The following is a 26,097-nucleotide window of genomic DNA, read 5'->3' on the forward strand; positions in this document are numbered from 1 at the left end:
TGCAACAGAATGATTCTACAGAATATGAACGACGGGGTAGAATTCTCAGAGGGCAATCCCAGTTGACTCTGGATGGGAGCCAGTGTAAAAAAGGCAGGGTTTGTCTTGGAGAGAAGCAGAGCGTTGGGGACCATAATTACTTCCCCTTTACTGATGGGGAGATTGTTTTCCAGAAGGCTGCAAAGTGGCGAAACGCGGGCTGGAACGGGGACCATTCGTAGAGCGTCCCCTCTCCTCCACTGGAAGCAGAAAAACTCCAAGCCTGCAGGAAGAGGGGAGGGCCTACGAGGATAAGGGAAACAAGGCGGGCCTAGGGGAGAGAGGGCTGGCCTCTGCCTTTGCAGAACTGCGGTGGGGTGGGATCACGGATGGTGACACTGGGCAAGGGATCTGTGATCGTGCTGGGCCAACTTGAAGGGAGGTACAGCATGCCTGCTGTGGAAAGCGCTTTGGGCTCGGAAGGCCGGGAATCTGCAAGCCAGCAACTTCGGGCCAAGGGGAGACCCGTGGAGGGCGGATCCTCCAGATTCCCGGCTACTGAAAGTCGTAGAGGGGCGTGGCTTCTTGTAAAAAAAAAAAAGGGGTGGGTGCGCGTGTGTGAGGCTTACAGCGCAAGCCAATGAGAAGCGAGGGAGGGCGGAGCCTGTGCAAGAGGCGGCCAGTAGAGACAGAGCCCTTAGAGGAGGGGCCTGTGACCCGGAGCGTGGCTAGGGCTCCGCGCACGCGCGGAGGGGCGCCCTGGATCCAAGTGGCCAAAAGGGCAAGGACACAGGTACTTGGCCCAGCCCTTTCAAGTCTTGCGCCTGGTCACGTGACACGCAGGGCGCCGAATTTCTTGGGAGCCAGCGCCATTTCCTTTGGATGAAGGTTCAAGTGCCACGGGGGTAGGAGGAGCATCCTGATACGGCCTGACCTTGACTCGTGGCCTGCAGTCGGGAGTCAGATTGGAGTCCAGGCGCTCGTTGGAGGGGAGGGGCCCGGCTTCAGTAGAGGGTCATGCACGCTGACTTGGGGGTGTAGTCGTGGGGTGGGCTCACCGCTAGGACGAAGATTCTGGTCCTTGATGTCAAAGAGACGCGGGGCTTCCCGCCGACCCATTGAGAAATAGGTAAGTGGGAAATAATTGGCGACTTTGTCGCCGCATTGACCTGTGGCGGCCTAATTTAGGTGGTCGTGGAATTTTAAGGGGCGGGGGGTTGGGTTAGCGTTGCTAGGGGCGTGGCCTGGTCAGGAGCCTGGAGGTGTAAGGGGCGTGATAGTATCGGTGCGCGCGACAAGGGGCGTGGCCGGGATCTGGGCCAGGAGAGGGGGGTGTGCCTTCTGGATCACTTAATTATCGCTTCCAAGTCCTAGCACTGCCCTTTCTTCCTTAGGTGTCAGCTCATGGAGACCGCGGCGGCTGCCGCCCCAGCTGGGGGCTTCTTCCCCTCTTTCCTGCTCCTGGGCTTCGGGACGCTAGTGGCCGCCTTGCTGGGCGCCGCTCACCGCCTGGGGCTCTTCTATCAGTTGATGCACAAGGTTCGGGGGCATACAGGGGTGGCGGGCTGGGGGCAGTCAGAGGAGTGGACTTCAGTTAGCACCGTTTCCAGCTAAGCCATTTCACAGGCTGGGAGAGTGAGGCTCCGATTAATGCAGAGCGACTGACTGATGGGAAAATTCTAGGATCCTGTTGATATTGTGGAACTGCTTCCGGGACCCTGGACTTTGCCTCTAGGAAGAGGCCACGGGGAAACTACAGCTGCTAGGCACTCCACACCCCACCTACCTCCTTCCTTAGGGACCCCCCCAGTCCTTTTCACTGAGCGATGCTCCCTAACGTTGAGTCAGAGTGCTGAGGACAGGCTCCAGAGGATGTGGCTGGCGGTGACAGTTTCGTGAGGGTAGCTGTCTGCTCTGCTCAACGGTTTAGAGCAATTTTCCCAAGTACCCAACAGTTTGTCTTCATTTTCCACAAGCGGAAACCGAGGCTCATAGAGGGTATGTAATGGCTTGCCTTAGGTGACCTGTTTGGGGAAGAAGTGACCCCACAGACCTGGCTCTGAACTACTTTGCTCCTGACAGAAATTCACCCTTTCCCAGACCCTCTCCCTGTCTTTTTTTTTTTTTTAAGTACTGTTGATTCTGTTTTATGTTTTGGTTTTTTGGCTACCAGGCATGTGGGATCTTAGCTCCCTGACCAGGGATTGAACCCACACTCTCTGCATTGGAAGGCGAAGTCTTAACCACTAGACCACCAGGGAAGTCTCCCTCCTAACTTCGAGCTAGTAGCAACGCTACTAGCCTTGTGGATTTGTAAAGATTTAAGGCAAAGGCCGGGCTTCCCAGGTGGTGCAGTGGTAAGGAACCTGCTTGCCAATGCAGGAGATGTGGATTTGATCCCTGGGTGGGGAAGATCCCCTGGAGAAGGAAATGGCCACCCACTCCAGTATTCTTGCCTGGGAGATCCTGTGGACAGAGGAGCCTGGCAGGCTGCAGTCCTGGGGCTGCAAAAGAGTCAGCATGACTGAGTGACTAAACAACCACAACAGTGACAAAGGCCTCTGGTGTATGGGGCTGTGTGGAAGCTGAGGCTGGGAAATCCCAGGCTGCTGTCGCAGGCTGCTCCCGTGCTAGGCACTTGGTGGTTGGCAGCCTTTGAGCCGGGCCTGGTTTGGTGAGTGGGAGGGGCCTGAGAGACTGGAGTCAGGAGTCTCCTGTGGTGGGGCCCTGATACCGGAGGGCAGGCTGTTCTGGAGTCCCAGCTGGTGGCTTCTGGCCAAGCTCCCTTGGGTTCTGTGGATCCACCTTCCCTAACCTCTCTTCTTGCTTGCGCCACAGGTGCCTTGAGAGCACTGATTCTATGGGACTTTGAATCTTGTTCAGGAGTCTTGGTCTCTGTAGTTGTAAAAGGATATATTGTCGGGAGGCTCTGATAAGATGCCTGGTGTTGCTCAGTGGTAAAGAATCTGCCTGCCAATGCAGGAGATGCAGGTTCAATCCCTGGGTCAGGAAGATCCCCTGGAGAAGGAAGTTAACCCATTCCAGTGTTTACTGCCTGGGAAATCCCATGGAGAGAAGGGCCTGGCGGGCTACAATCCATGTGGGTCGCAAAAGTCAGACACGATCTAGTGACTAAACAACAGCAAAGCAACACCAAGCTTCCCCTGCCTTCCCACCTTGCCCTCCCCTCCTTCCTGGGGGAGGGGGGTAATTCCTCTTCCCACCTGCCCTGGTGCCTGCACCTTGGTCCTTGACAATCTCACTCCTTCCCTCTCCTGGGCCAGGTGGACACGGCAAGCATCCGGCATGGTGGGGAGAATGTGGCAGCCGTGCTGAAGGCCCACGGTGTGCGCTTCCTTTTCACGCTGGTCGGTGGGCACATTTCACCACTGCTGGTGGCCTGTGAGAAGTTGGGCATCCGCGTGGTGGACACCCGCCATGAAGTCACAGCTGTCTTTGCCGCCGATGCTGTAGCCCGCCTGACCGGTGAGGGCAGAACGGGGAGGGCTGGGGGCTGGTGAGACTGGGAAGACTGGGATGTCTTTGAGCGGGCAGGGTTTTTATTTTGCGGGGGGAGGAACATGGCCGGGAGAGTGGACCCAGCTGTGATAGGGTTTGTGTTCCAGGGACGGTGGGTGTGGCAGCAGTGACGGCAGGCCCTGGCCTCACCAACACAGTGACTGCGGTGAAGAATGCCCAGATAGCCCAGTCCCCAGTCCTGCTCCTGGGTGGGGCTGCCAGCACCCTGCTGCAGGTGCCCTGTCCTGGTGGGGGTGGGGGGCAGGTGGCAGGGACCCCAGGGAGCCCAGAAGTGCTCATGTGTTGACTTCTTGGACTTCTTTCTGTCTCTACTAGAATCGGGGTGCACTCCAGGCAGTTGATCAGATGTCCCTGTTCCGGCCTCTCTGCAAGTTTTGTGCTTCTGTGCGGAGAGTGCGGGATATCGTCCCCACCCTGAGGGCCGCGATGGCTGCTGCACAGTCAGGCACCCCCGGTAGGTGGTGGGGCGGGGTCTGGGCAGTGATCCTGCCCTGAGACCTGGGAGGCATAGCAGAGCGTTCTCCTTGTCTCCATGCAGGCCCGGTGTTTGTGGAGCTGCCTATAGATGTGCTGTACCCCTACTTCATGGTTCAGAAGGAGATGATGCCAGCTAAGCCACCCAAGGGCCTCGTGGGTCGAGCGGTCCACTGGTAAGTAGCCCGGCTCCTACCACTCCCTCCCATATTCCCTGGCTTCTCCTGCAGATCCCTGCCAGCACCCATCCTTTCTTTGACTCATTCACTAATTTGCACATTAGTTTGAGAGGAGCCAGCTATGGGGAGAGTGTCCTAGGTAGAGGAGACAGCATATGCAAAGGTCCTGAGGCAGGAATGAAGTTTGTGGGTTGCGAAAGCAAAGTGGCCCATGTGGTGGCAGCAGGTGAGCAGAGGGGAGAAGGGTAAAGGCTGAGCTGACAGCAGTCAGCAGGAGTGCCTGGGCAGACCTGCAGCTTTGTTTTTTTAAATAAATGGCTGTGATTTTTTTTTTTATAAAAAGGTCTTGAATATGTTCCAGTGTTGTTTCTGCTTTGTGTTTTTTTGGTCTTGAGGCATGTGGGATCTTAGCCCTCAGACCAGGGATCGAACCTGTACCCCTGCATTAAAAGGCAAAGTCTTAACCACTGGACTGCCAGGAAAATCCCTGGGGCTTTGTTTTTAATTTGAGAGCCATTGAGAAGCATTGCAGGACCTTAAGCACTGGCATGGGGTACCCATGCCAGTTTTTGGTTTTTTATTTTATTTTATTATTATTTATTTGACTGTGCTGGGTCTTCATTGCTGTACAGGCTTTTCTCTAGTTGTGGCCAGTCAGGGCTATTCTCTAGTTGCAGTCTGGGCTTCTCATTGCAGCGGCTTCTCTTGTTTCGGAGCAGAGGCTTTAGAGCGTGTGGGCTTCAGTAGTTGCAGCTCCTGGGCTGTAGAGTACAGGCTCAGTAGTTGTGGCACCTGAGCTTAGCTGTCCTAAAGCATGTGGGGTCTTCCCAGGCCAGGGATTGAGGCCGTGTCTCCTGCATTGGCAGGTGGATCCTTTACCACTGAGCCATCATGGAAGCCCTGGTTTGGGTTTTTATTAAAGATCCCTCTGGCTCTTGCCAGAGAGTGGACTTTGGGGTCAGGTGGAAGCTGGGACGCCAGGGAGGAGGTGTGGCAGTCCCTGGGATGGATGAGAGATGATGGTGGCCTGGAATCTAGGTGGTAGCTGTGGAATGCAGAGATGTGGCTGGATGTCATATGATTGTCTGCACCTGCAGCAGGACAGGATAAGGGGACAGTGGGTCCCTATAGGCCCACGACATGGGCACAGTTCACTCTGGGGCCTCCTATGGGGCTTTTGAGTGGTGAGTAGCATGGGTGTTGGAGAGATCAGGGCAGCAGGCCTGGCGTGGGATAAGCTTGAAGGTTTTCCTGGGAGAGCTGCAAGTTTCATGGAGGAACTTCTTTCCATTGAGAGGCTATAAAAAAGGTTGTAAGTAGGGGCATAGACTGAGCAGAGGTATGTGAAAGGGATCATTTTTGGTCATCACTGAGGTGGACCTGGCTGAAACAGGACACAGAAAGGAGAATCAATTCTCCTCCTCTTCCCCCTCTGTCCCTTCCATTTGCCTGTCCTTGCCCCTCTGCCTTCTACTCCCCCTCCAAATATTTAGTGAGTGCCACTGTGTGCTAGGTGCCAGGATGGGCATGAATAGGACAGACAGGTCCCTGCTCCCTGGACATGTGAGGAGCACCTGGAAGGCCAGCTCATGGTGTAGCAGGTTAACTCACATGGCTTTTATAATAACCCTTAGAGTTAAGACTCAGAGGTATTATTCAGCCCATTTCACAGATTAGGTAACTGAGACCCAAGGCAGCTGAATGACTTGCATGCAGTTGTCTGGTTTGTTAATGGTGCACCAGGGTTCAGCCTGAAGGAACCTTCAGTGCTTAATCCACACAGCTATGTTCTATCTGTAACGTAGCTGGAGTGAAATGAAAGTCCAGAGTGAAGAGAAGTGAAGTCACTCAGTCGTGTCCGACTCTTTGAGACCCCATGGACTGTAGCCCACCAGGATCCTCAGTCCATGGGATTTTCCAGGCAAGAATACTGGAGTGGGTTGCCATTTCCTTCTCCAGAGAGATGGGTTCAAATACCAGAACTGCCACTAGCTAGCTGTGAACAAATGATTAAACCTCTCTTTTTTTTTCCTTCCAGTTTTACTGAGATCTAATTGACATACAGCACAGTGTAGGTTTAAGGCATACAGCACAATGATTTGACCTGTGTATACTCTGATTAAACCTTGCTTGATGTCAGCTTCCTCATCAGTAAGGTGGACAAACATTGCTTTTTCTCTCTAGACTAAGATTTTGTGAAAAATAAAGTGAGATTATTTTGATAGTGCAAAGCATATGCTGAAGTAGAAAAGAACTAATCATTATTACCTTAAATAAGAATAGGGCTGAGTCCATAAAAAAGAATGAAATAATGCCATTTGCAGCAACATGGATGGATCTAGAGATTGTTACACTGAGTGAAGTGAGATAAAGATGGAGAAATATCATATAACATCCCTTATATGGGGAATCTAAAAAGAAATGACACAAAGGAACTTATTATTATTATTATTAATTTTTTACAAAGGAACTTATTTATGAAATAGAAAGGGACTCACAGACTTAGAGAACAAACTTATGGTTGCCAGTGGGGAAGGATGGGGGAAAGGGAGAGTTAGGGAGTTTGGGATGGATATGTACACACTGGTTTCTCAGGTGGTGCTAGTGGTAAAGAACCTGCCTGCCAATGCAGGAGATGTAAGAGGCTCGTGTTAGATCCCGAGGTCGGGAAGATCCCCTGGAGAAGGGCATGGCAACCCACTCCAGTATTCTTGTCTGGAGAATAACATGGACAGAGGAGCCTGACGGGCTACAGTCCATAGCATCACAGAGAGTTGGACACAACTGAAGTGACTTAGCACGCATGCACGCACATACACACTGCTACATTTAAAATGGATAACCAGCAAGGACCTACTGTATAGTACAGGGAACTCTGCTCAATGTTATGTGGCAGCCTGGATGGGAGAGGAGTTGGGAGAGAGTGGACACATGTATATGTATGGCCGAGTCCCTTTCCTGCCCACTGGAGACTATCACAACATTGTTAGTTGGCTATACCCAATATAAAATTAAAAGTTAAAAAAAAAAAAAAAAAAGAATAGAGCTGAGTCCAAGGTCATATCAGGCATAAGGCAAGGTGTCTCCCAGCCTTCCTCCAGCACAATTAGGGAACTACCCGCCTGAGGCTGACTTATGCCTTTCCTTCTTCCCACATATAGTTTCCCATGGTTCCTCTTCTCATTTTCTGCCATCTTTACTCCTCCTCAGAAGAGAAACAGAAGCTTCAGGCTATGACTAATTCTATCCAGCTGATGTCCACCTGTGTGTTTTTGTTTGTGAGGGCAGGAAGGAGCCGGATTAATCTTTGTCTCTAGGGCCCTGCAGTGAGCCTTGTGGAGCGTCAGGGCCCTGTGACCCAGTGAGTAAGGATATGTCAGAAGCCAGAGAAAGACAAGAGTACAGATGTTGTCAAATAACTCCCATTAATAGAGTTAATGGGCTTCCCTGGTGGCTCAGTGGTAAAGAATCCTCCTGCCAATACAGGAGACATGGGTTCGATCCCTGGTCAGGAAGATCCCTTGGAGAAGGAAATTCCAACCCACTCCAGTATTCTTGCCTGGGAAATCCCATGGACAGAGGAGCCTGGTGGGCTACAGTCCATGGGGTTGCAAAGGAATTGGACACACACGACTTAGTGCCTAGACAACAGGACAATGTTTCGCAACATGCTTTATTTCCTGAGTGGATAGATCACTGGACCTTGGGAGAGATGGTCCCTTTTACATCTTACAGAGGAGGAAGCTCAGAAAAGTTAAGTCACTGAACCAGAGTCACACAGGAAGCAGCAGAGCCAGAACCCAAGCCCACATCTGTCTGACCTGGCGGCTCTGGCCCCTGATTCTGGTGCTCCAGCCTGTGGCCCTTGTTTCTCAAGGTCTGTGTCAGGTTGGGGTGGTCACCAGAAGCTTCCAAGGGGAAACAGGCCACTGGACACTCGGCCGCTGGGGTCTGTGTGTCCCCGGGCCATTGCTCATCCACCTGTGTTCCTTCATGCCTTTCCGGTCCCTTTCTGGGCCCTTCTCCTTCAGCCTCTGAAACCCTGGTAATTGCTTCTGGTAATGGCCTCTTTCTTTTCTCTTTGCAGGTACTTAGCGAATTCCCTGGCCAACCTCTTTGCAGGAGCTTGGGAGCCTCAGCCTGAGGGGCCTCTGCCCCTGGACATTCCCCAGGCCTCCCCCCAGCAGGTGACTTACCTCTGTTCCCTGGCCAGGGACTCCCCCCACCCCCAACCACCGCCACATACTGAGTGGCATCTCTTTGAATCCGTATCGGGGCTGTCATCTTGGGGGCCTCCTGGTGACCCAAGGTCTGCTCTTTGAGCCCCCACCTCTTGCCCCAGGTTCAGCGCTGTGTGGAAATCTTGAGTCGGGCCAAGAGGCCCCTCATGCTAATTGGGAGCCAGGCCCTGCTGCCTCCGACATCTGCAGACAAGCTTCGGTGAGAAGCCTCCGGCCTGCCCTTATTGTTACGGTCACAAGCCTGCTCCCCTGGTGCCCTGGGAGGAGGGGCAGGCCCTGGGCCACACTCACTTCTGTTCTGCCCGGATCCCCAGGGTTGCTGTGGAGACCCTGGGCATCCCTTGCTTCCTGGCGGGGATGGCACGGGGGCTGCTGGGCCGCAACCACCCCCTCCACTTCCGGCAGAACCGCAGGGACGCCCTGAAGAAGGCAGACGTGGTCGTCCTAGCAGGTGGGCCCGGTCCTCCTACCCTCCCTCCCTTTTCCCTCCCTCTAGGTACCTCCCTGCTTGAGTGGCCTTGCCCCCCTAGTTGGGTACTGGCTGGCACCTCTTCTCATAATCACCCACCCTCCTACCTCTCACCCCTAGTTTCTCTCCAGGTGGCAGTCGTGTGCTGGGACCCAGCTTTACACAGAAGGGCATGCACAGAGAGTGGGCATCTGTGGGGCTGTGTATACAGCACTTGCATATGTATGCATTATACAGCATTGACACAGCCCGTCCACTGACTACACATATCATCTTACATAAAGTGCTCTGAATCCTGCCAGGCACATAATAGTTTTATCAGTTAGCTACTGATAGTTGTTGTATATACTGTTGTATGTACTGATAGATAGTTGTATAATAACCACTCTAAACTCAGTGGCTTACAACATGCTTATTATTTCTCAGGACCCACCTATGAGTTAGTTGACAGTTTTTCTCTCATTTTGGCAGGGCTTGTCCCTGAGTCTGCAGTCAGGGAGGTGGGAAGCAGTGGTTGGGCTGGTTTGTGTACTTGGGGGTTGACTGGCTGCCGGACTGGGCTAGCATGGCCTCAGTTGGGGTAACTGAGTTCTCCCTCTCCCCCTACCTCCTCCTCCACGTTTCTCATCAGCCAGCCAGGTAGCCTGGCCTTGTTCACTTGGTGGGTGATGAGAAACATGCAGGGCTGGGGGAATAAGGTTGTACCAGAGAGAAGGATGGAAGCCACAAGGCTTTAGGAACACACACCATGGCTTCTCCCACATTCTTAAGGGCCAAAGCACCATAGGTCCTGGCGCCAGGCTAGGTTCCGAGAGTGGGGACCTGCAGAGTCTCATCGCAGGTGGCACTGGCACAGGAAGTGAAGGATGGGGACCTTTCTGTCTTCAGGCTACCACAGTGGACTGAGTAAGCTGGCGGGCACCCCCCAGGAAGCTGGCCCTCGGTCTGCTGAGACCCTGTCCCCTTACCCCAGGAACGGTGTGTGACTTCCGCCTGTCCTATGGCCGTGTCCTCAGCCGCAGCAGCAAAATCATTGTTGTCAACCGTGACCGGAAGGAGATGCTGATCAACTCAGACATTTTCTGGAAGCCCCAAGAGGCTGTGCAGGGTGAGCCCCTCCTTTTGTACGTGTCCCTTTTCTTCTGGCCTCTGCTGCACCTGGCGTGAGCTGGGTGCTGGTGACCGAGGCCTGGATCCTGCCCCAGGGGGCACCCAGTTGGCCGGAGATGCATATTTGTCCCTTAGACTGGTAGGTGCTTCTGGATGAACTAAGGGTAGGGTTTTTTTTTTTTAGAAATTTTTATTGTGCATGAAATGGTCATTCCCTTTCGTAAGTCAGTTGTTACCACCTCTAAAATTGTTTACTGTAAACCAGAGCTTCCCAGATGGCGCTAGTGACAAAGAATCCTCTTGCCAATGCAGGAGATTCAAGAGATGAGGGTTCGATCCCTGGGTTGGGAAGATCCTCTGGAGGAAGAAATGGCAATCCACTCCAGTATTCTTGCCTGGGAAATCTCATGGACAGAGGAGCCTCTTGGGCTACAGTCCATGAGGTCACAAAGACTCAGACCCGACTGAGCACATACACATGCCTACACAGCACGTGTACCAGGGGGAAGGCCCGGGAATGTGCATGTGATGCCGTGTCCTGACTGTACTCTCCCAGGTTGCCTGCTGCCCTGAGGACCTGCCCTGGGGTCTCTCAGTTTTTCTGTCGTGGCTCTCCTACCCCCGTTCAGTCCTCTTCCATAGCCTTTCCATGTCCTGCTTTGCCCATTGTTCCAAGGACGCTGACTCTGCCCTGCAGTGGAGGTGACGGGGAACTTGTGTCAAGCAAAGAAATGGCACCATGTGCATTCATGTTTGGGAAGATCCACTGGAGCAGCCGATGGGCAGCAAGTTGGACAGGACCAGGTAGAGGCAAGGGGGCTGTTAAGGCCAGGACAGAAACCATGAGGCCTGGAGTTGGGATGGACAGGGAGGAGAAACTCGGCTTCTCTGAGCCTCTGTGTGATCGTTTTCTGAGATGGAGCTGATGAAAGGCACATTGTCATTGGCTTATTTGTTTGCCCTCCAATACCCTGTGTGCCTGGGTTGTCGAGACGTGCTTGGACAATAGAGATGTTTTTAGTGACAGGTTTCAGAGGCAGAATTGACAGGTCTGTGTGACCCAGGGTGTGAAGGGGGAGGCAGGAGACAGGCTGATGTGAGTTTCTAACTCACTTTGTAATTTTATTTATTTTTGGCTGCACTGGGTCTTCACTGCTGCATGGGCTTTTCTCTAGTTGTGGCCAGTGGGGGCTACTCTCTAGTTTCAGTGTTCAGTCTTCTCATTGCTGTGGCTTCTTGATGTGGAGTACAGGCTCTAGGGTTTGGCTCCTGGGCTCTAGAGCACAGGCTCAGTAGTTGTGGTGCATGAACTTAGTTGCACAGTGGCATGTGAGATCTTCCTGGACCAGGGATCAAACTTGTGTCTCCTGCACTGGTAGATGGATTCTTTACCACTGAGGCACCAGGGAAGCCCTGCTAACTCACTTTGGCCTTGCTCTCCCTCTCACCTCTATCGCCCTAACCCTGGTTCTGGCAGGCTCTGGGGTGTTTCACCCATTTTGCCTTAGGCTATCCACCCCCCAACCCTGCCTGCTTCCTTGCTTCCTGCTCAGATGCCTGTTGGCTTCCTGCTGTCTTTGGGCCTCTGGTGCTCAAAGGGTAGGAGGTTGCCTTCTCCCCACAGCTGTGCCCTCTTTCTCCCCCAGGAGATGTGGGCTCCTTCGTGGTGAAGCTGATGGAGGGCCTCCGGGGTCAGACATGGGCCTCAGACTGGGCAGAGGAGCTTCGGCAAGCCGACCGACAGAAGGAGCAGACCTTTCGGTGGGGGCTGGGTAGAGTGGACTTGGTGGGTCACGGGTTCCTGGTGGGCCAGGCTGCTTGCTCTGCTGACCTGCTTTGCCCCGTCACAGGGAGAAGGCACTGATGCCCGTAGCCCAGCATCTTAACCCAGTGCGGGTCCTGCAGCTGGTGGAGGACATTCTGCCTGACAACTCCATCCTGGTGGTCGATGGCGGGGACTTTGTGGGCACAGCCGCCTACCTGGTGCAGCCCCGTGGGCCCTTGTGTTGGCTCGATCCTGGTAAGGGCAGACCTACACCTGGGGCAACTTGCACTCCTCTGGGCCTCTTTACACCTGCTTTTGGTTCTCCTAGGGGCCTTCGGGACTCTGGGGGTCGGTGCTGGATTTGCACTTGGGGCCAAACTGTGTCGGCCAGATGCTGAGGTGAGTCAGAGCGTGCTGGGGGCGGAAGGCTTGCTGCTTTCTGGGCCGTAAGCCAGCCCAACCATCCTTGGTACCCACCTCAGGTCTGGTGCCTGTTTGGGGATGGAGCGTTTGGCTATAGCCTCATCGAATTTGACACCTTCGTCAGACACAAGGTGACTGGGCGGGCTGACCCAAGGGAAGCTCAGAGCCTGGGGTTCTGGGAGATATCCTCAGGGGTGGGCTGGGGAGGGAGCTCCTTATCTGGCAGAGGTCCTGTCCCTGCCTTTCACCTGCCGCTGGCCAAGCCTTGGGACTGAAGGCCGTGGCCTGGCCTCCTCCTCTCCCTCCCTGCAGATCCCAGTGATGGCCTTGGTAGGAAATGATGCTGGCTGGACCCAGATTTCCCGGGAGCAGGTGCCCTCTCTGGGCAGCAATGTGGCCTGTGGCCTGGCTTACACTGGTGAGAGGGGCCTGGATGAGCGGGGAGGGGGAACGCCGTTTCAGGGTCAGCTGAATGTGTATTCCTCTCCTGGGCACCTGCATGGTGGGGTTAGGTTTCTGCCACCATTCTGACTTGCCCTTCTGTTTTAGATTATCACAAGGCAGCCCTGGGGCTGGGGGCCCAGGGCCACCTGCTCTCACGAGAGAATGAGGACCAGGTGGTCAAGGTGCTGCGTGACGCCCAGCAGCAGTGCCAAGATGGCCACCCAGTTGTGGTCAACATCCTCATTGGGAGGACGGACTTTCGGGATGGCTCCATCGCCATGTAGGGCCTCGTGGGGCAGTGCTCTTGGCTCTCTTCCCATCCCTGGACTGTGCCTAGCTGGTCTGGAGTTTCATCCTTGCCTGCCCTGGGCCTAAGCCACGAGGCCCAGTGACCCTGCAATCTTCCCTGATGACAGGGAGGGGCTGGACGGGGTCAGAGCCAAGAGAGGCTCTGACAGCCCTGGGGAGTCCTTGGGCCTGTTTCTTTTGTGAGCTCAACTGTGTCCTTTCTCCCCCCCTCACTTGTTGTTGTTCAGTCGGTAAGTCATGTCCATCTCTTGGCGACTTCATGGACTGCAGCACACCAGGCTCCTCCATCCCTCCACTGTCTCCCAGAGTTTGCTCAAATTCATGTCTATTGAGTCAGTGATGCTCTCTAACATCTCATCCTCTGCTGCCTCCTTCTCCTTTTGTCTTCAGTCTTTCCCAGCCTCAGGGTCTTTTCCAATGAATTGGCCCTTTTGCATCAGGTGGCCAAAGTATTGCAGCTTGCTGTCTCACACATTGAATAAACCACATCTGGTCCATGCGGGCCCAAGTACTCATCCCAGAACCTGTGCATACTGATTTATTGTCCACAAAGATGGAAGTGAGGGAAACAGGGGGGAGACAGGAGGGGACCCTACTCTCCCACTGGAACTCTGGGGCTCACTGAGGCACCATTACTGGGGATTTCAGGGTGCCTGGGCACTGCAAACTTCCCCTCACCCCCTCTGTGGTCCCTGAAAGAGCCCCACATACCCACTCTAGACATGTCCATACACGTTACTCCTCACACACAGACACACACGCAGGGAGGCAATAAATATGTTCCGTACCAAAGTGCCCCCAGCCTGACACTTCAGGTGGGGCCCCTCCAAAAGGGAGGTCTTATAAGTGCTCAATTTCTTCAGGAATGGGGAGGAAGAATTGGGGAGGGGAAGGGCCAGACTTGCTATCTACTTTGCTGGTTTGAGGCAATTATGGGGTTTTCCCTGGAAAAGAGGTTGGCGAAACCAGTTGTTTTCCTATAAGCCCCAGGCTGCTTCCATCTATCCAGAGCCCAGGAGAGGGGCTCCCCCCACACCCTGCCTCAAACAGTACTTCTTCATAGTCCTTGGGCCCACTGAGGAAGAAGCAGAGTGCAGTGCTCAAAGCTAATACTGATTTGGTTGGCAGCAGCAAGGACTGGCTGGGAGGGTGTCTCACCATCTCAGGGTGATGCTCACAGTAACTGATGTTTCCCTGGCTAAGGGGAAGCAAAAGATGCCGGCCCTGCAAGCAGAACTGCCTTTTGGCAGCCAGGAGAGAAGCCCTTGGTACTCAAGATGGCCACAATAGCTGGTCCCTAAAGTCCCCCATCCCTGGCCGTCGCAACCAGTGCCCAAATACTGAGTACTGGAAATGGGGAATGATTCTCAGCAACGGATTGGCTGGTCGCTAGGCAACTCCCCAGTAACCAGGACTTAGGCCTGACTTACAGGTCTGGTCCTCCCTAGGTCGTTAGGGCACCGCCTTAGCAACCAGGAGCCTGGCCTTGGTAATTGGGGTCCAGCCCCGCCCGGCTCAGAGACACACGTTGATCTGCTTGGAGAGCTCTCTCTCCAGGTCCAGGATAAGGGCATCAAAGTCTTTGAGGTTCAGGTGCGGGTTGAAGGGCGCCTCGAAGTCGTCCTCGAAATCCGTGGCGCCAGTCGGCTCGCCAGCCTCGTCGTCCTCATCGTCACTGTCGCTGCCTGTCACGTGGTCGTAGTCTGGCCCAGAGAGGAAGTCCCGCCCACAGGGCAGGAAGTCCCGCCCGCAAACGCTCCAGTCACCCGCGTAGCGGTTGCTCGGGGGGCTTTCGGGACCGCCCCGGTCGCGGGGCCGAGTCACCACTTCGGGGCTCGCTAGCGGCAAGTGCAGCGACGGCTGTCGTTTGGGCCGCAGGTACGGGACGAGCTCCGGAGGTTCTGGGGGCCTGGGGCGATCTGCAGTGGGAGAGGGAGGGCTTGGATGATGTCACGCCCAGCGGCGGCACCTAGGGCTCTGATTGGCTGCTTAGGTAATCACGCCCCTGATTGGCCTATCGAAAGGCGAGGCCTTCGACCGGATCGGGATTTCACTGGCTGAGCCAGAACTGGTTGCTCAGGCAACTAGGTACTGGCTATTACTCTGACGAGGGGGCGTGTCTCGCCTGAAGCCCGAGACTCTAACTGGCCGCCAGAGAAGGCATCGTCTGGGATACCAGGCTCGCTCCGGCGGCGCGGGGGCGGGGGCCAGCTCACCTGGCCAGGCTTGCAGCAGGTAGTGCAGCACCTCGATATGGCGCTTGAAGTCCACCGCGTTCGAGAGACCCGGGCCAGAGCTGCGGATGCGGGGCCTGGCGGGTGCCTGGCGCGCCGGCAGCAGCACCGGACCGAAGCAAACGGCCAGGTTCTGCGGAGTCATGCGGTTGTGGGCGTGGAAGGAGGAGACAAGGCGCAGGTGGTCCAGGAGAAGCGTCAATGTAGCCTGAGAAGAGGGTTGGGAGAGTACGCGGTGGGCAAAGTCGGTTCCCTGTCGCACTCGAGGGAGACTAAGGCGGTTCAGAATAGGGAAACTGAGATTCAGAGTCTCATAGCTGGGAGATGATCCTGCTAGAACTTAGCAGGATCCTAATTTGCTGGAGGGAAGACTGAGGCCAAAGGTAACAATTTTGAAATGACAGAACTTGGGCTTGAACCTTCTCCTCTGTGTGTTAGGCAGGGCTGGTAGTAATCCCATTTTACAGATGAGGATATTGAGGCACAGAGGCAGGATCCCACGGCCAGGAACCTCCCTTATGGTAGGTTGACAGACCTCTGTTCAGAGTCTGTTAATTTCAATACATCCTGCCTGTGAAACCTGAGGTAACTCACTCAACTGCCCTGGGCCTTGGCTTCCATTATCTGTAAAGTGGGGATACTAACAGCACTAGGGTTGTGATGGTGCCACACACTCATGGCCATCACCAGCCCAGGCATGGGAGAAACATTCTGCTGATGTCAGTTCACTCCCTGTCCCGCCCACTCTCCCCACCCCCGAGGCCCAACTCACCCTCTCCACATCTGGCAGGCAGCTGAGGAGCTCACGGGTGCCCTCAGTGTTGGACGGAGCCCTGCTTGGGGGCCCTCGGGCCATGGCCTCCAGCACCACCTGATAGAGGGGCTGGGTGATGAGTGGGGTAGGCAGCTCCCGAAGATAATCCTTGAGGATGCCTGTGGATATAGGGCCCACACTGGTTAGGGCAGCCCTGGGTTCTGAATCTGGAACTTCAATGGGGGCTGGGAGCGGGGAAAGAGGAGGAGGACAGGTTCAGGAAGGTGAGAACAAGGCCAACAGAGGGATAAAGTCCCAGAGGGACTTGAGGTGAGGGTTGACTGGGGAGCAGGCAGGAGAGCAAAGGGGCAAGCTGACCGGTGATGACATTGATATCAGGGTACAGGTCCTCGGAGAGGCAGACAGCTGCACTGTCTCGCTCAAAGGCATCACGAAGCTCTTTCTTCACGGCTGCTGAGCCGCACAGACGGTATAGCCCCACTACCTGGGGGTAGGAGCAGAGAGGTGTCTTTTTTGTCAGAGTACAGACTGATGTGGGCCCTATGGGGTGAGGGCCAGAGGCCCTCCAGGTGGCAGTGGGCTGAGAGGTTGGGAGCTGGCTGAAACTTTACTGGCTGCCTTTCTGTTCTTCTGACACCTGTCATGGGGGACCCCATCTGGCTGCTTGGACAACCCAGCCCTGTAAACCCTCCAAATTACTTGTCCTGGCACCCACCTCCTTTGACTCAGGAAACCTTGACTCCTTTTCAGCTTACTTGTCACCTCCTCTGAAAAGCCTTCCCTGACTACCCCAGCCAGCAGGTCAGGTCCTGCTTTAAGCCATCCCAGCTTCTTCACTCTTATCCCAGTCAGTTTCATATATGTGATTTATTAGTCAGGTCTTTCCCCCTATCAGACTCTGAGCTGCAAAAGGGCTGGGATCCTATGTTATCAAATGTACAGAGGACCCATGAATTCTGGGCTAGATGCTAGGATCTGGGGGTGTGTAGGGAGCACCTGCCCTTGTCTAGGCTGGGATTGGAGCTAAGAGTTCCCCAGGTTGGGTAGCGGGGGAGGCCTGGCCGCCATACCCTGGGTGTTCTGGAGAGTGGTTCTGAGGTCTGGGGGCAAGCTAGGGTGGGGTGAGGGACTTACCCGCAGCCCTCGGCGTTCGATCTGCCCAACACACTTCTGAATAATGAGAGGCACCTGGCCGGGGGACTGCTCGCGCTCCACCAGCAGGGGCAAGGGCAGCCCGAAGACGCGGGGCTCAGTTGTGCCGGGTGATTCTTGTTGTTCCGACAGGGTCAGCTTGGCATACAGCAGCCCTTGGGGTTCGAGGCGCACAGCCAGCTGCTGGGCCTGGCACCCTAAAGACACAAGGGGAACTTCCTGAGTGGGGTCTGCCCCCATCGCCTCCTGTGCCCTGTCCCCCAGGCCAAGCTACGTCCCCACCCTGGGCACTCTAGAGGAAGGAGGGAGCTGGGAACTGAGTCCTGTGCCCTCCCCACCCCCCTCTGAGACCATGCACCCTACCTCGGAAAACCGTGGGCAGCAGCACAGTGCCCTGGGCGCAGGGCCGGTGCCGCCGGACACCGGGATCCCAGGCCAGCACCAGGGCCCGCAGTAGCCGGGCTGCCTCGAGTTCCAGGTGAAAGGTGTGGTCCAGCCGCAGGAAGTCTGGCCCCCCACGCAGCGGCCCGGTTCGGGCCCGGGCCACCCCATCCACCTGCAGCAGGCAGCAGAGGTCTCGCGGAGTGGCCCCTGGCGCTGGTCGCAGCCCCCCCAGCCCGTACAGGTGCAGGCTGAGGCGCCCCCAGAGCGCAGCCGGGGGCGGCCGGGCGGAGGGGCCCACCTCATAGGGGCGGAAGGCAGTGGGCGATGGAGGCCCCATGGGGCGCTCGGGAGAGTCGCCGTCACTGAGGTAACCCGCCCGCGGGCCGCGTGCGCCCTCAGCCACTGCTGTCCGCCCGGGGGTCCCCACGCTGCTGTCCAGGTGGTAACGACTGATGACCGAGCCCTCTGGGGCGGCCCGCTCGCGCTCTCGGCTCGTCCGGGTGCTCCGCAGGCTCAGTCGGCGCCGCAGCTCAGGCAGCTTCTTCATCTTCATTGAGAGGCGCCTGGCCGGGCCTGGGGACTTGGTGCGGGAGGCTTTGGTCGGGGGGCTGGCAGGGGCTGCGCCTGTGGGGACAGCAGACCTCAGGGTCCAGAAATCTGGGCTTGGGATGGGGGTGATTATGCTTGCAGTCACCTTGCAGGCCCCAGGGTGGGAGGCTTGTGCTCACCTGGAGAGGCCGGGCTGTCTCCCTCAGCTGAGTCTGGCTGTGGGCCTGGGAGCTCTGGTGCTGGGAGTCTGGGGTCCTCCTCTGGGATGGGGTTGTACCAGATCTCACCGGCCGGCTCCCCACTGCCAGGCATCCCCGGCCCCAGAGTGGCCTCCTCTGGTGGCTTCGCCCCGCCCAGCACCCAGCGGCGGCTGCTGGGCTCCAGGCTCTGCAGGTAGGCACCGTGAGCCGGGCTCCGAGAGGCCTCAGGGCTGGGGGGCCCCTCCGCTCCAGCCTGGGGTCCTTCCGGGGCCTGGGGCTCTGGAGGATTGGGCTCCGGGTGCTGGGTTGGTCGGCCTGGCAGAGAGCAAGGGGAGTGAGGAGCAGCCTCCCACTGCCCCCAGAGCAGCCCCAGCCCAGGGCTCTTCCCCTATGGGAGATGGGGTGCACTCAGCCTGGACACTCCCCACATTCATTTGGAATGGATGGCTGCAGGCTGGCAATCACATCCGCTACCAGCGGCCCGCCCTCAACTCCACGCCCTAGTGTCCCAAATAGGACTCTGTCGGTCTGCCCTCCAGCCTCAGAGGTCCAGAGGGGTTTCTGTGGGCCTGGGCCCTGCATTCCCCACTCGACGTCCCCATGCCTCCCTTTAATGCTGGCGGGGAGCTTGTGCCTTCTCGGTGGCTTCGGGGAAACCACTTGTCATCTGAGCCTCACTGTCCTGTGATATGGAGGGGTGGGGGGCGTGGATTTGAGGCCCTTCTTCAGGAAGACTTCAAGGGATCTCAGCACGAGAGCACTTCGTAGGCACTCGTATCTCGGGCACACACACAGCCCACAGTGGATGCCGGCTAGCTTGCTTATAAGACCAGAGCAGGCATGACAGCGAGTGTGTGGCTGCCAGGTTCTCCTTTACCCGCAGCATGTCACCCCCCACCCTGCTGCCTTTCTTTCCAAGTTTGCCCCCATCCTGGAGTTGACCCTGTGTTTTAGGCCGGACAGACCCCAACAGCTTTTGCTTTCAGACTGCCCCCCGGCCGCTGCCCCACCCTCCTCTCTCCGACATCCCGACATCCCGGGCTGTTTCCTGTGTGTGTTTGTGCGTGGGCACCCCTGTCTCTTCTCTGCCCTGGGAACCCTGCGAATCTCTGGGAAGACGGCTGGGGGAAGGTCAGATCTTCGAAGTCCTCTGCCTTCCCTCCTTTAACCCCTTCCTTTCGGGGACTTCCCGTCCCACGCAGCTCCCATTTCTTTAAGGTCTTCCATGCCGACTCCCTCCTCTGGTCATCTCATACTTCCACTCCCCGAGTCTCTCTGGGCTCTCATTTAGTAGCGTGGTCCACAGAGTTGTTAAGTCGCTTCACTGGCACTGGATAAATTACCCAAACTGCTCCGTGCCTCATTTTCCCCATCTATGTAAGGCGGCAGTTTCCTGCAGCTGCCTAAGGTGGGTGCAGCTGCAGTTACGGCTAATAGGTAAGGGGGGGTTGGGAGGTGGCCCCCACGATCGACGCACCGCCTCTCTCCCTCCTCGGCAGGGTGTACGCCCCCATCTCCCATCCCTGGTCTCTAGGGCTCAGGGTGTCGCCAGCCTGGCCTGACTAAGCCCCAGTTTCTCAGCCTCCCAGCTCCTCCTCCCCTCCACTCTCCAGGCGCTCAGCCTCGGCCCCATTTCCTGTCAGGGTGAGGCCCCCTCCCGGGCCTCCCGAGGAGCCCGCAGCGCTGGCATCCCTGGTCAAGCGCACATAACGGTCCGCACCCCCTTCCCCCCCCGGCCCGTTACTTCCACGACCCCTGCCTGCCCCGGCCTCCAACCCCGACCCGCAGGGGGGCTCCACGGGGCTTCCCCTGTCCCCTCAGCGGTCCCTCCTTGGGGCCCCGGGACCCTCTTCCGAGCCGGGCGGAGTTCGCGGCCCCTTCTTCCCCACCTCCCTCTCTCTCTCTCACCGCGCTCCTTCGCGTCCGACTTTTTCCGGGGAAGTTTCTCCCGGCCCCGAAGGCGGGAGAAGGTCTTCCTGAGCAGCGGCTCGGCCATGCTGGGGCCCGGGCCGGGCTGAGTGCGCGCCCCGGGCTCCGGCCGCGCCGCCCCCCGCCCCGCCCGGTCTCCCCGCCCGCCCCTCGCCCCGCGCCAGCAGGAAGCGCATTCCGGGAATGCTTGGCCCAAACTTTTTTTTTTTTTTGCCCTTCCCGCGGCCTGAGCGGGCGATGCTGGGAGTTGTAGTCAATCGCCAGGGCCGGGCCGGGGACCTGTCACCGGCTCTTGTCTCCTTGTCTTGTCTTTCCTCCATTAGTGATCGCATACAGCAGGTTCTCTTGAGTTTACTTCCAAAAGGCATCCTGCACAAATCCACTGATCTCTTCTGTTTCCTCCCATCCACTGCTCCAGCCTGATGCAAGCCCTGGCATCGCTTATTTTGACGACATCCGCTCTTCCCTTAGTTTCCCCGGATGCCACTGTCTTGCCTTCTTCCTTCATCCAGTTCTCTGCTCCCCTCTCTCCCCAGTTCCAGTTACTGCTGCTTTTTAACAAACCACCCCAAAGCTTAATGGTTGTAAATCAGCCGTGTTATGCTGCTCACAGATGCTGTGGGCCAAGGATTGGGGCAGGGCAGAGCTGACATTGGTTGTCTCTACTCTTTTGTTGAAAAGATTTCGAGGTTTAGGGGTGACTCAACAAACGAAAGGCCAGGATCATCTGGAGGCGTGTTCACTTACAGGTCTTGTAGTTGATGCCAGGTGTGCACTGGGACTGTCGCAGGAGCTGTGGACTAGGGCACCTCCACAAGGCTCTTGCCAACAAAGGTCTGTGCAGTCAAACCTATGGTTTTTCTAGTAGTCGTGTATGGATGTGAGAGTTGGATCGTAAAGAGGGCTGAGTACAGAAGAAATGAGGCTTTCAAATTGTGCTAGAGAAGACTCTTGAGAGTCCTTTGGACATCAAGGAGACCAAACCAGTCAATCCTAAAGGAAATCAGGCCTGAATATTCACTGAAAGTACTGTTGAAGCTCCAATACTTTGGCCACATGATGGAAAGAGCTGACTCATTGGAAAAGACCCTGTTGCTGAGATAGACTGAAGCAAAAGGAGAAGAGGGTGGCAGAGGATGAGATGGTTAGATAACATCACTGACTCTATGGACATGAATTTGAGCAAACTCCTGGAGATAGTGAAGGACAGGGGAACCTGGTGTGCTGCAGTTCATGGGTCAGAAAGAGTTGGACATGACTTAGTGACTGAACAACCAGCCTCTTGGTGTGAACTGAGTTCCTCCTAGCAGGTCAGTAGTCAGGGTAGTTGGGTTTCTTACAGAGCCACCCACGGCTTCAAAAATAAACAAAGCAAAAGCTATATTACGTTTCCTGATCCAGTTTGGAGTATCACACTGTTTTACCTCTGGCACCAGATTCAAGAGGAAGGGACACAGACTCTACCTCCCTCAATGGGTGGTGTGTCACGGTGACCTTGTAACAGTCTTTGTGCAAGAGAATGTGGAATGGGAGATGTTTTTGTGGCTGTTTTGGAAAATTTAACCATCTTACTCCTATATTCCATTCTCCATGCAGTGCCCAGAGTGGACTTAAAAACCCAAAATCAGATCATGGCATGCCACTGCTGAACAGTCTTCCCATAACTGCTCACTCCACCGAAAATAAAATCCAGATTCCCACAAATAAAATCCAGTCCCAGCAAGACTTCTGACTTCATATCCTTGGTTGTCTTCATCACCCACTGTGACCTCCTGTCCGGCTCTTCTTCACATCAAACTGTTCCTGCCCCAAGCCCTTTGCACATGCATTTCCCTCTGGCTAGGAAGCCCTGGTTCTTCTGAAGCTGCCTCTTTCTCATCCTTTAGGTCCAATGGCATTTCCTGAGGAGGCTCTCACCTCCCTGACCACCTACCATTGTCCAGCCATTATTGCATCACTGTGATTCATTTCTTCTTTTTTGACTGCACTACATGGCATGTGGGATCTTAGTTCCCCAACCAGGAATCAAACCCATGCCTCCTGCATTGTAAACACAGAGTCTTAACCACCAAGGAATTCCTTTGTTTCTTGTAACACTTGCCATGGCTTGAACTCTATAGTTCTAGTGACTTGTTCTAGTTTGTGTCTCCTTGTTCAGACTGGGGCTGCACGAGGTAATACTTGTCTGTCTTATTTACTGCTGAATGTGCAGGTGGGAGATCAGATGGCAGGTGGTAGAGGCTTGGACAGAGGACGTTGTGTGTGTTTGGTGATAATATATCTTGATATAGATCTCTGTGTTTATCCTACTTGGAGTTCATTGAGATTCTTGGATGTGTATATTCATGTCTTTCCTCAATGTTGGGAAGTTTTGGGGACATTATTTCTTCAACTATTCTTTCTGCCCCTGTCGCCTCTCTCCTTCTGGGATTCCTGTTAGGCATATATTGATATACTTGATGGTGTCCCACAGGTCTCTTAGGCTCTGTTAGTTTTCTTGGTTGTATGTATTTGGGAGAAGTGAGGTTGAGAGGGGTGGGGTCCACATCATCAGATTTGAGGCAACTGCTGACAGTGGAGAGGGGTCGGGAGTCAAGACAATACCTCTTCACAAGCTGAAGGAAGGGACTGCAGGACTACGGTCCTTTGGGGTACTGTAACTCAGAAGAGCTGGAGCCTGATGTAGGAGTGAGAGCAGCCCTTGGCTCCACTGTGTGTGTGTAATAGGCTGCTTCAGTCATTTCTGGCTGTGTGTGACCCTATGGAGTGTAGCCCACCCAGCTTCTCTGTCTATGGGGTTCTCCAGGCAAGAATACTGGAGTGGGTTTCCAGGTCCTTCTTCAGGGGATCTTCCTGACTCAGGGATCAAACCTGTGTCTCTTACCACCTATATCACATCAAATGATCAAAGGACACTCACAGGTCACATCAATATTGTTATTATTTGGTAAATGACAGAGCTTCTATATGTTTCCAGTTGCACTTATTTGGTTACCTGTAACTCATTTAATTCACAGTTGGCTATGATTCTTTCTCAGTGCTCAGAAATTGTTGATAAGTGAAAACAAATGATCTACAAACTGTACATTATGAAATGATTATGAGTGCTAAGCTTCACACGTGAAGTTTGTACAATAATTCATCTGAATTTTGCTAGTTGCTGTTCAGATTTTGTTGTGTGTGCATGTTTGTATATTTTCTTTCCTCCAGATATTCACACCATTGGCTGATATACTATGCTTATGATACCTGATGAATAAATCAGCCCTCAGCAGATACAGGGATTTGTTGAAATGTAGGCAGAGGGGGCAGGTCAGGTTTGAGTGGAGCTCTACATCTCTGTGGCAGACAGTGGAAGCTGATGAATATGTAGTCTACCTTCCTCACTCTTCAGGTGGATTGACTAAAGTGTGTGTTCTGCACTGACTCTCAGAGGTCCTTGTGGGATTGAGTCCCAGCAACCCACAGTGGAAACTTGCAGATCAGTGCACTCTTTACTGATTCCCTTCCCTTCCCTGTCTCGCTTCTCCACCTCCCTTTCAGCATTTTCTGTGTGTGTGTGTGTGTGTGTGTGTGTGTGTGTGGTCACTTCAGTTGTGTCCAACTCTTTGTGAGCCTGTGGACTGTAGCCCACCAGGCTCCTCAGTCTATGGGATTCTCCAGGCAAGAATACTGGAGTGGGTTGCCATTTCTTCCTCCAGGGGATCTTCCTGACTCAGGGATCGAACCTGTATCTCTTGTGTCTCCTGCACTGGCAGGTGGGTTCTTTACCACTAGCACTGCCTGGGAAACCCTTGAGCATTTGATTAAAAAAACTATTTATTTATCTATGGTGGTGCTAGGTCTTCATTACTGTGCACAGGCTTTCTCCAGTTGCAACGAGCAGGGGTTACTCTCTAGTTGTGGTGTGCGGGCTGCTTATTGCATGGCTTCTCTTCTTGTGGAGTACATACTCTAGGACATGGGGGCTTCAGTCGTTGTGGCTGGTGGGCTTACTTGTCCTGCTTCTTGTGAAATCTCCCAGGACCAGGGATTGAACCTGTGTCCCCTGCATTGGCAGGCAGATTCTTAACCACACTGTACCATCAGGGAAGTCCTTCTAGATCTCTTTCCAAATAAACTCCTTGTCCTTGAATCCTTATCACAGGATCAGCTCCAGAGAGATGCCAAATGAAGACATTCTCTATAGGCCTCAATTTCCTCATCCATCCAAAGGGAAGAATAACTCCCCCTGTTATGGGAGTAGGAGGTGCTGGGGACAAGGCATGTGTCTGTGGGTTAAGTCCCCTGTGTGCTACCTCTCTGGGGGTCCTCACTTCCTGGGAAATAAAAGATGGAGCTGATTACAGGGAGTTTCTACCACCTCCTGTTGTCATTGCAGTTGTTCCCACACTGGAGACTCACTGGCATCTCTCATCTTCCAGGATGACAAGGCAAGTTCTACAGCCTGCACAGGTCTCTCTGGCTGGGAGTTAGTCCTCAGAGGTACCAAGGAAGAAGTGGCTGCCCAGAGATGTCCACTGGGGCAGCATTGAGGATCTAGAGGGGGCAGAGGGTAGTTGAGCTCCCACGAGGTAGCTTCCTGAGGCAGGATGTGGTATTGCCTGGAAGGCAATCAGACGGAGCAGCATATGTTGGCCAGAGCCTCCCGATGACCCATGAAAAAGCCCTGCTGGACAGCTGTAGAGCTGAAGCTGAGGGACAGAGGGGGGCCCCTGTTGCCCGTGAAGTTGTTTTTGTTTAGTTGCTAAGCTGTGTGTGACTCTTGTGTCTGACTCTTTGCAACCCCATAGACTGTAGCCTGCCAGGCTCCTCTGTCCGTGGGATTTTCCAGGCAAGAATATTATAGGAATGGGTTGCTATTTCCTCTTCAGGGAATCTTTCTAACTCCAGGTCTGAACCCATGTCTCCTGCATTGGCAGGTTCGATCTTTACCACTGAGTCACCAAGGAAGCCCTGCCTATGTGGTTGTTCTTGTTCAGTCACTCAGTCCTGTCTGACTCTTTGTGACTGCCGCCCCCCCGCCTGCCCCCCCCACCCCGCCCCCCCACCCCATGGACTGCAGCACGCCAGGCTTCCCAGTCCTTCACCACCTCCTGGAGCTTGCTCAAACTCATGTCCATTGAGTTGGTGATGCCATTTAACTGTCTTGTCCTCTGTCACCCCTTCTCCTCCTGCCTTCAATCTTTCCCAGCATAAGGGTCTTTTCTCATGAGTCAGCTCTTTGCATTAGGTGGCCAAAGTATTGGAGCTTCAGCTTCAGCATCCGTCCTTCCAATGAATATTCAGGACTGATTTCCTTTAGGATTGACTGGTTTGATCTCCTTGCAATCCAAGGGATGCTCAAGAGTCTTCTCCAGTACCACAGTTCAAAGCATCAATCCTTCGGCACTCAGCCTACCTTGTTTTTATTATTAGCTGCAGGTCTGCTGGCTCTCTTGATGACCAGGTGTCTGCACAGGCCCCAGGACATATTTGACAATTGGCCACCTGAAGTCAAACCAAGAGCTGCCCTGGTGCCCAGCTTTTAGGGCCTGGGGGTGCTGGTGTGGCCACCAGGGCTTCATAGGTGCTAGTTGTCCCAGAGGTAGAGGGGGCAACCTGAACAGAGGAATACACTGGTCTCCTATGAAAACCTGGGCACGGCCACTCAGAAGGAGCTACCCTGGTTGGCAGTACACCACGTGTGTTGTTCACCCATGTTAGCTAGGAGAATTAGGCACTGTCTACATGACACCACAGGGAGTGGACAACTAGAAGCTAGAGCCTGGTCTCTTTTGGACACTGCCCCATGTGCCTTCTACCTTTGCTGATATTATTTTCATTTAATTTTTTAAAATTAATTTTTATTGGAGTATAGTTGCTTTGCAATGTTGTGTTAATTTCTACTGAATGGCAAAGTGAATCATATATATATGTGTGTATATATATATATACACAC

At 54.7% G+C, this 26,097-nt stretch overlaps 2 protein-coding genes across 2 annotated transcripts; one reads left to right on the forward strand and one right to left on the reverse strand.

The window, feature by feature from the left end:
- Positions 1 to 796: 796 nt before the first annotated feature.
- ILVBL (ilvB acetolactate synthase like) lies at positions 797 to 13,448 on the forward strand. The gene is made up of 16 exons (XM_061150021.1): positions 797 to 1,108; positions 1,374 to 1,518; positions 3,264 to 3,465; positions 3,606 to 3,733; positions 3,835 to 3,973; positions 4,058 to 4,169; positions 8,260 to 8,359; positions 8,515 to 8,612; positions 8,728 to 8,864; positions 9,856 to 9,990; positions 11,639 to 11,753; positions 11,843 to 12,012; positions 12,086 to 12,156; positions 12,240 to 12,311; positions 12,493 to 12,598; positions 12,730 to 13,448. The coding sequence occupies exons 2-16, from the start codon at positions 1,384 to 1,386 to the stop codon at positions 12,906 to 12,908; spliced, it is 1,899 nt and encodes a 632-aa protein (XP_061006004.1). The 5' UTR covers positions 797 to 1,108; positions 1,374 to 1,383; the 3' UTR covers positions 12,909 to 13,448.
- A 7-nt stretch (positions 13,449 to 13,455) lies between these two features.
- On the reverse strand, positions 13,456 to 20,274 carry SYDE1 (synapse defective Rho GTPase homolog 1). Its single transcript, XM_061150020.1, has 8 exons — positions 20,136 to 20,274; positions 18,207 to 18,542; positions 17,458 to 18,102; positions 17,077 to 17,291; positions 16,300 to 16,426; positions 15,940 to 16,100; positions 15,150 to 15,375; positions 13,456 to 14,852 (listed from the first exon to the last, which is right to left on the reverse strand). The coding sequence occupies exons 1-8, from the start codon at positions 20,221 to 20,223 to the stop codon at positions 14,449 to 14,451; spliced, it is 2,202 nt and encodes a 733-aa protein (XP_061006003.1). The 5' UTR covers positions 20,224 to 20,274; the 3' UTR covers positions 13,456 to 14,448.
- Positions 20,275 to 26,097: the final 5,823 nt, after the last annotated feature.

This window comes from Dama dama, chromosome 9 (assembly GCF_033118175.1).
Source record: "Dama dama isolate Ldn47 chromosome 9, ASM3311817v1, whole genome shotgun sequence".
Lineage (NCBI taxonomy): Eukaryota > Metazoa > Chordata > Mammalia > Artiodactyla > Cervidae > Dama > Dama dama.

Bases quoted from the DNA above. Each gene is read 5' to 3' on its own strand.
- ILVBL (XM_061150021.1), top strand. From the start codon at position 1,384: ATGGAGACCGCGGCGGCTGCCGCCCCAGCTGGGGGCTTCTTCCCCTCT. The intron at 3,734-3,834 runs GTGCCCTGTCCT...TGTCTCTACTAG, and splicing joins CTGCCAGCACCCTGCTGCAG to AATCGGGGTGCACTCCAGGC. The intron at 4,170-8,259 runs GTAAGTAGCCCG...TTCTCTTTGCAG, and splicing joins GTGGGTCGAGCGGTCCACTG to GTACTTAGCGAATTCCCTGG.
- SYDE1 (XM_061150020.1), bottom strand. From the start codon at position 20,223: ATGGCCGAGCCGCTGCTCAGGAAGACCTTCTCCCGCCTTCGGGGCCGG. The intron at 18,103-18,206 runs GTGAGCACAAGC...CTGTCCCCACAG, and splicing joins AGACAGCCCGGCCTCTCCAG to GCGCAGCCCCTGCCAGCCCC. The intron at 16,101-16,299 runs GTCAGCTTGCCC...CTATATCCACAG, and splicing joins TGATATCAATGTCATCACCG to GCATCCTCAAGGATTATCTT.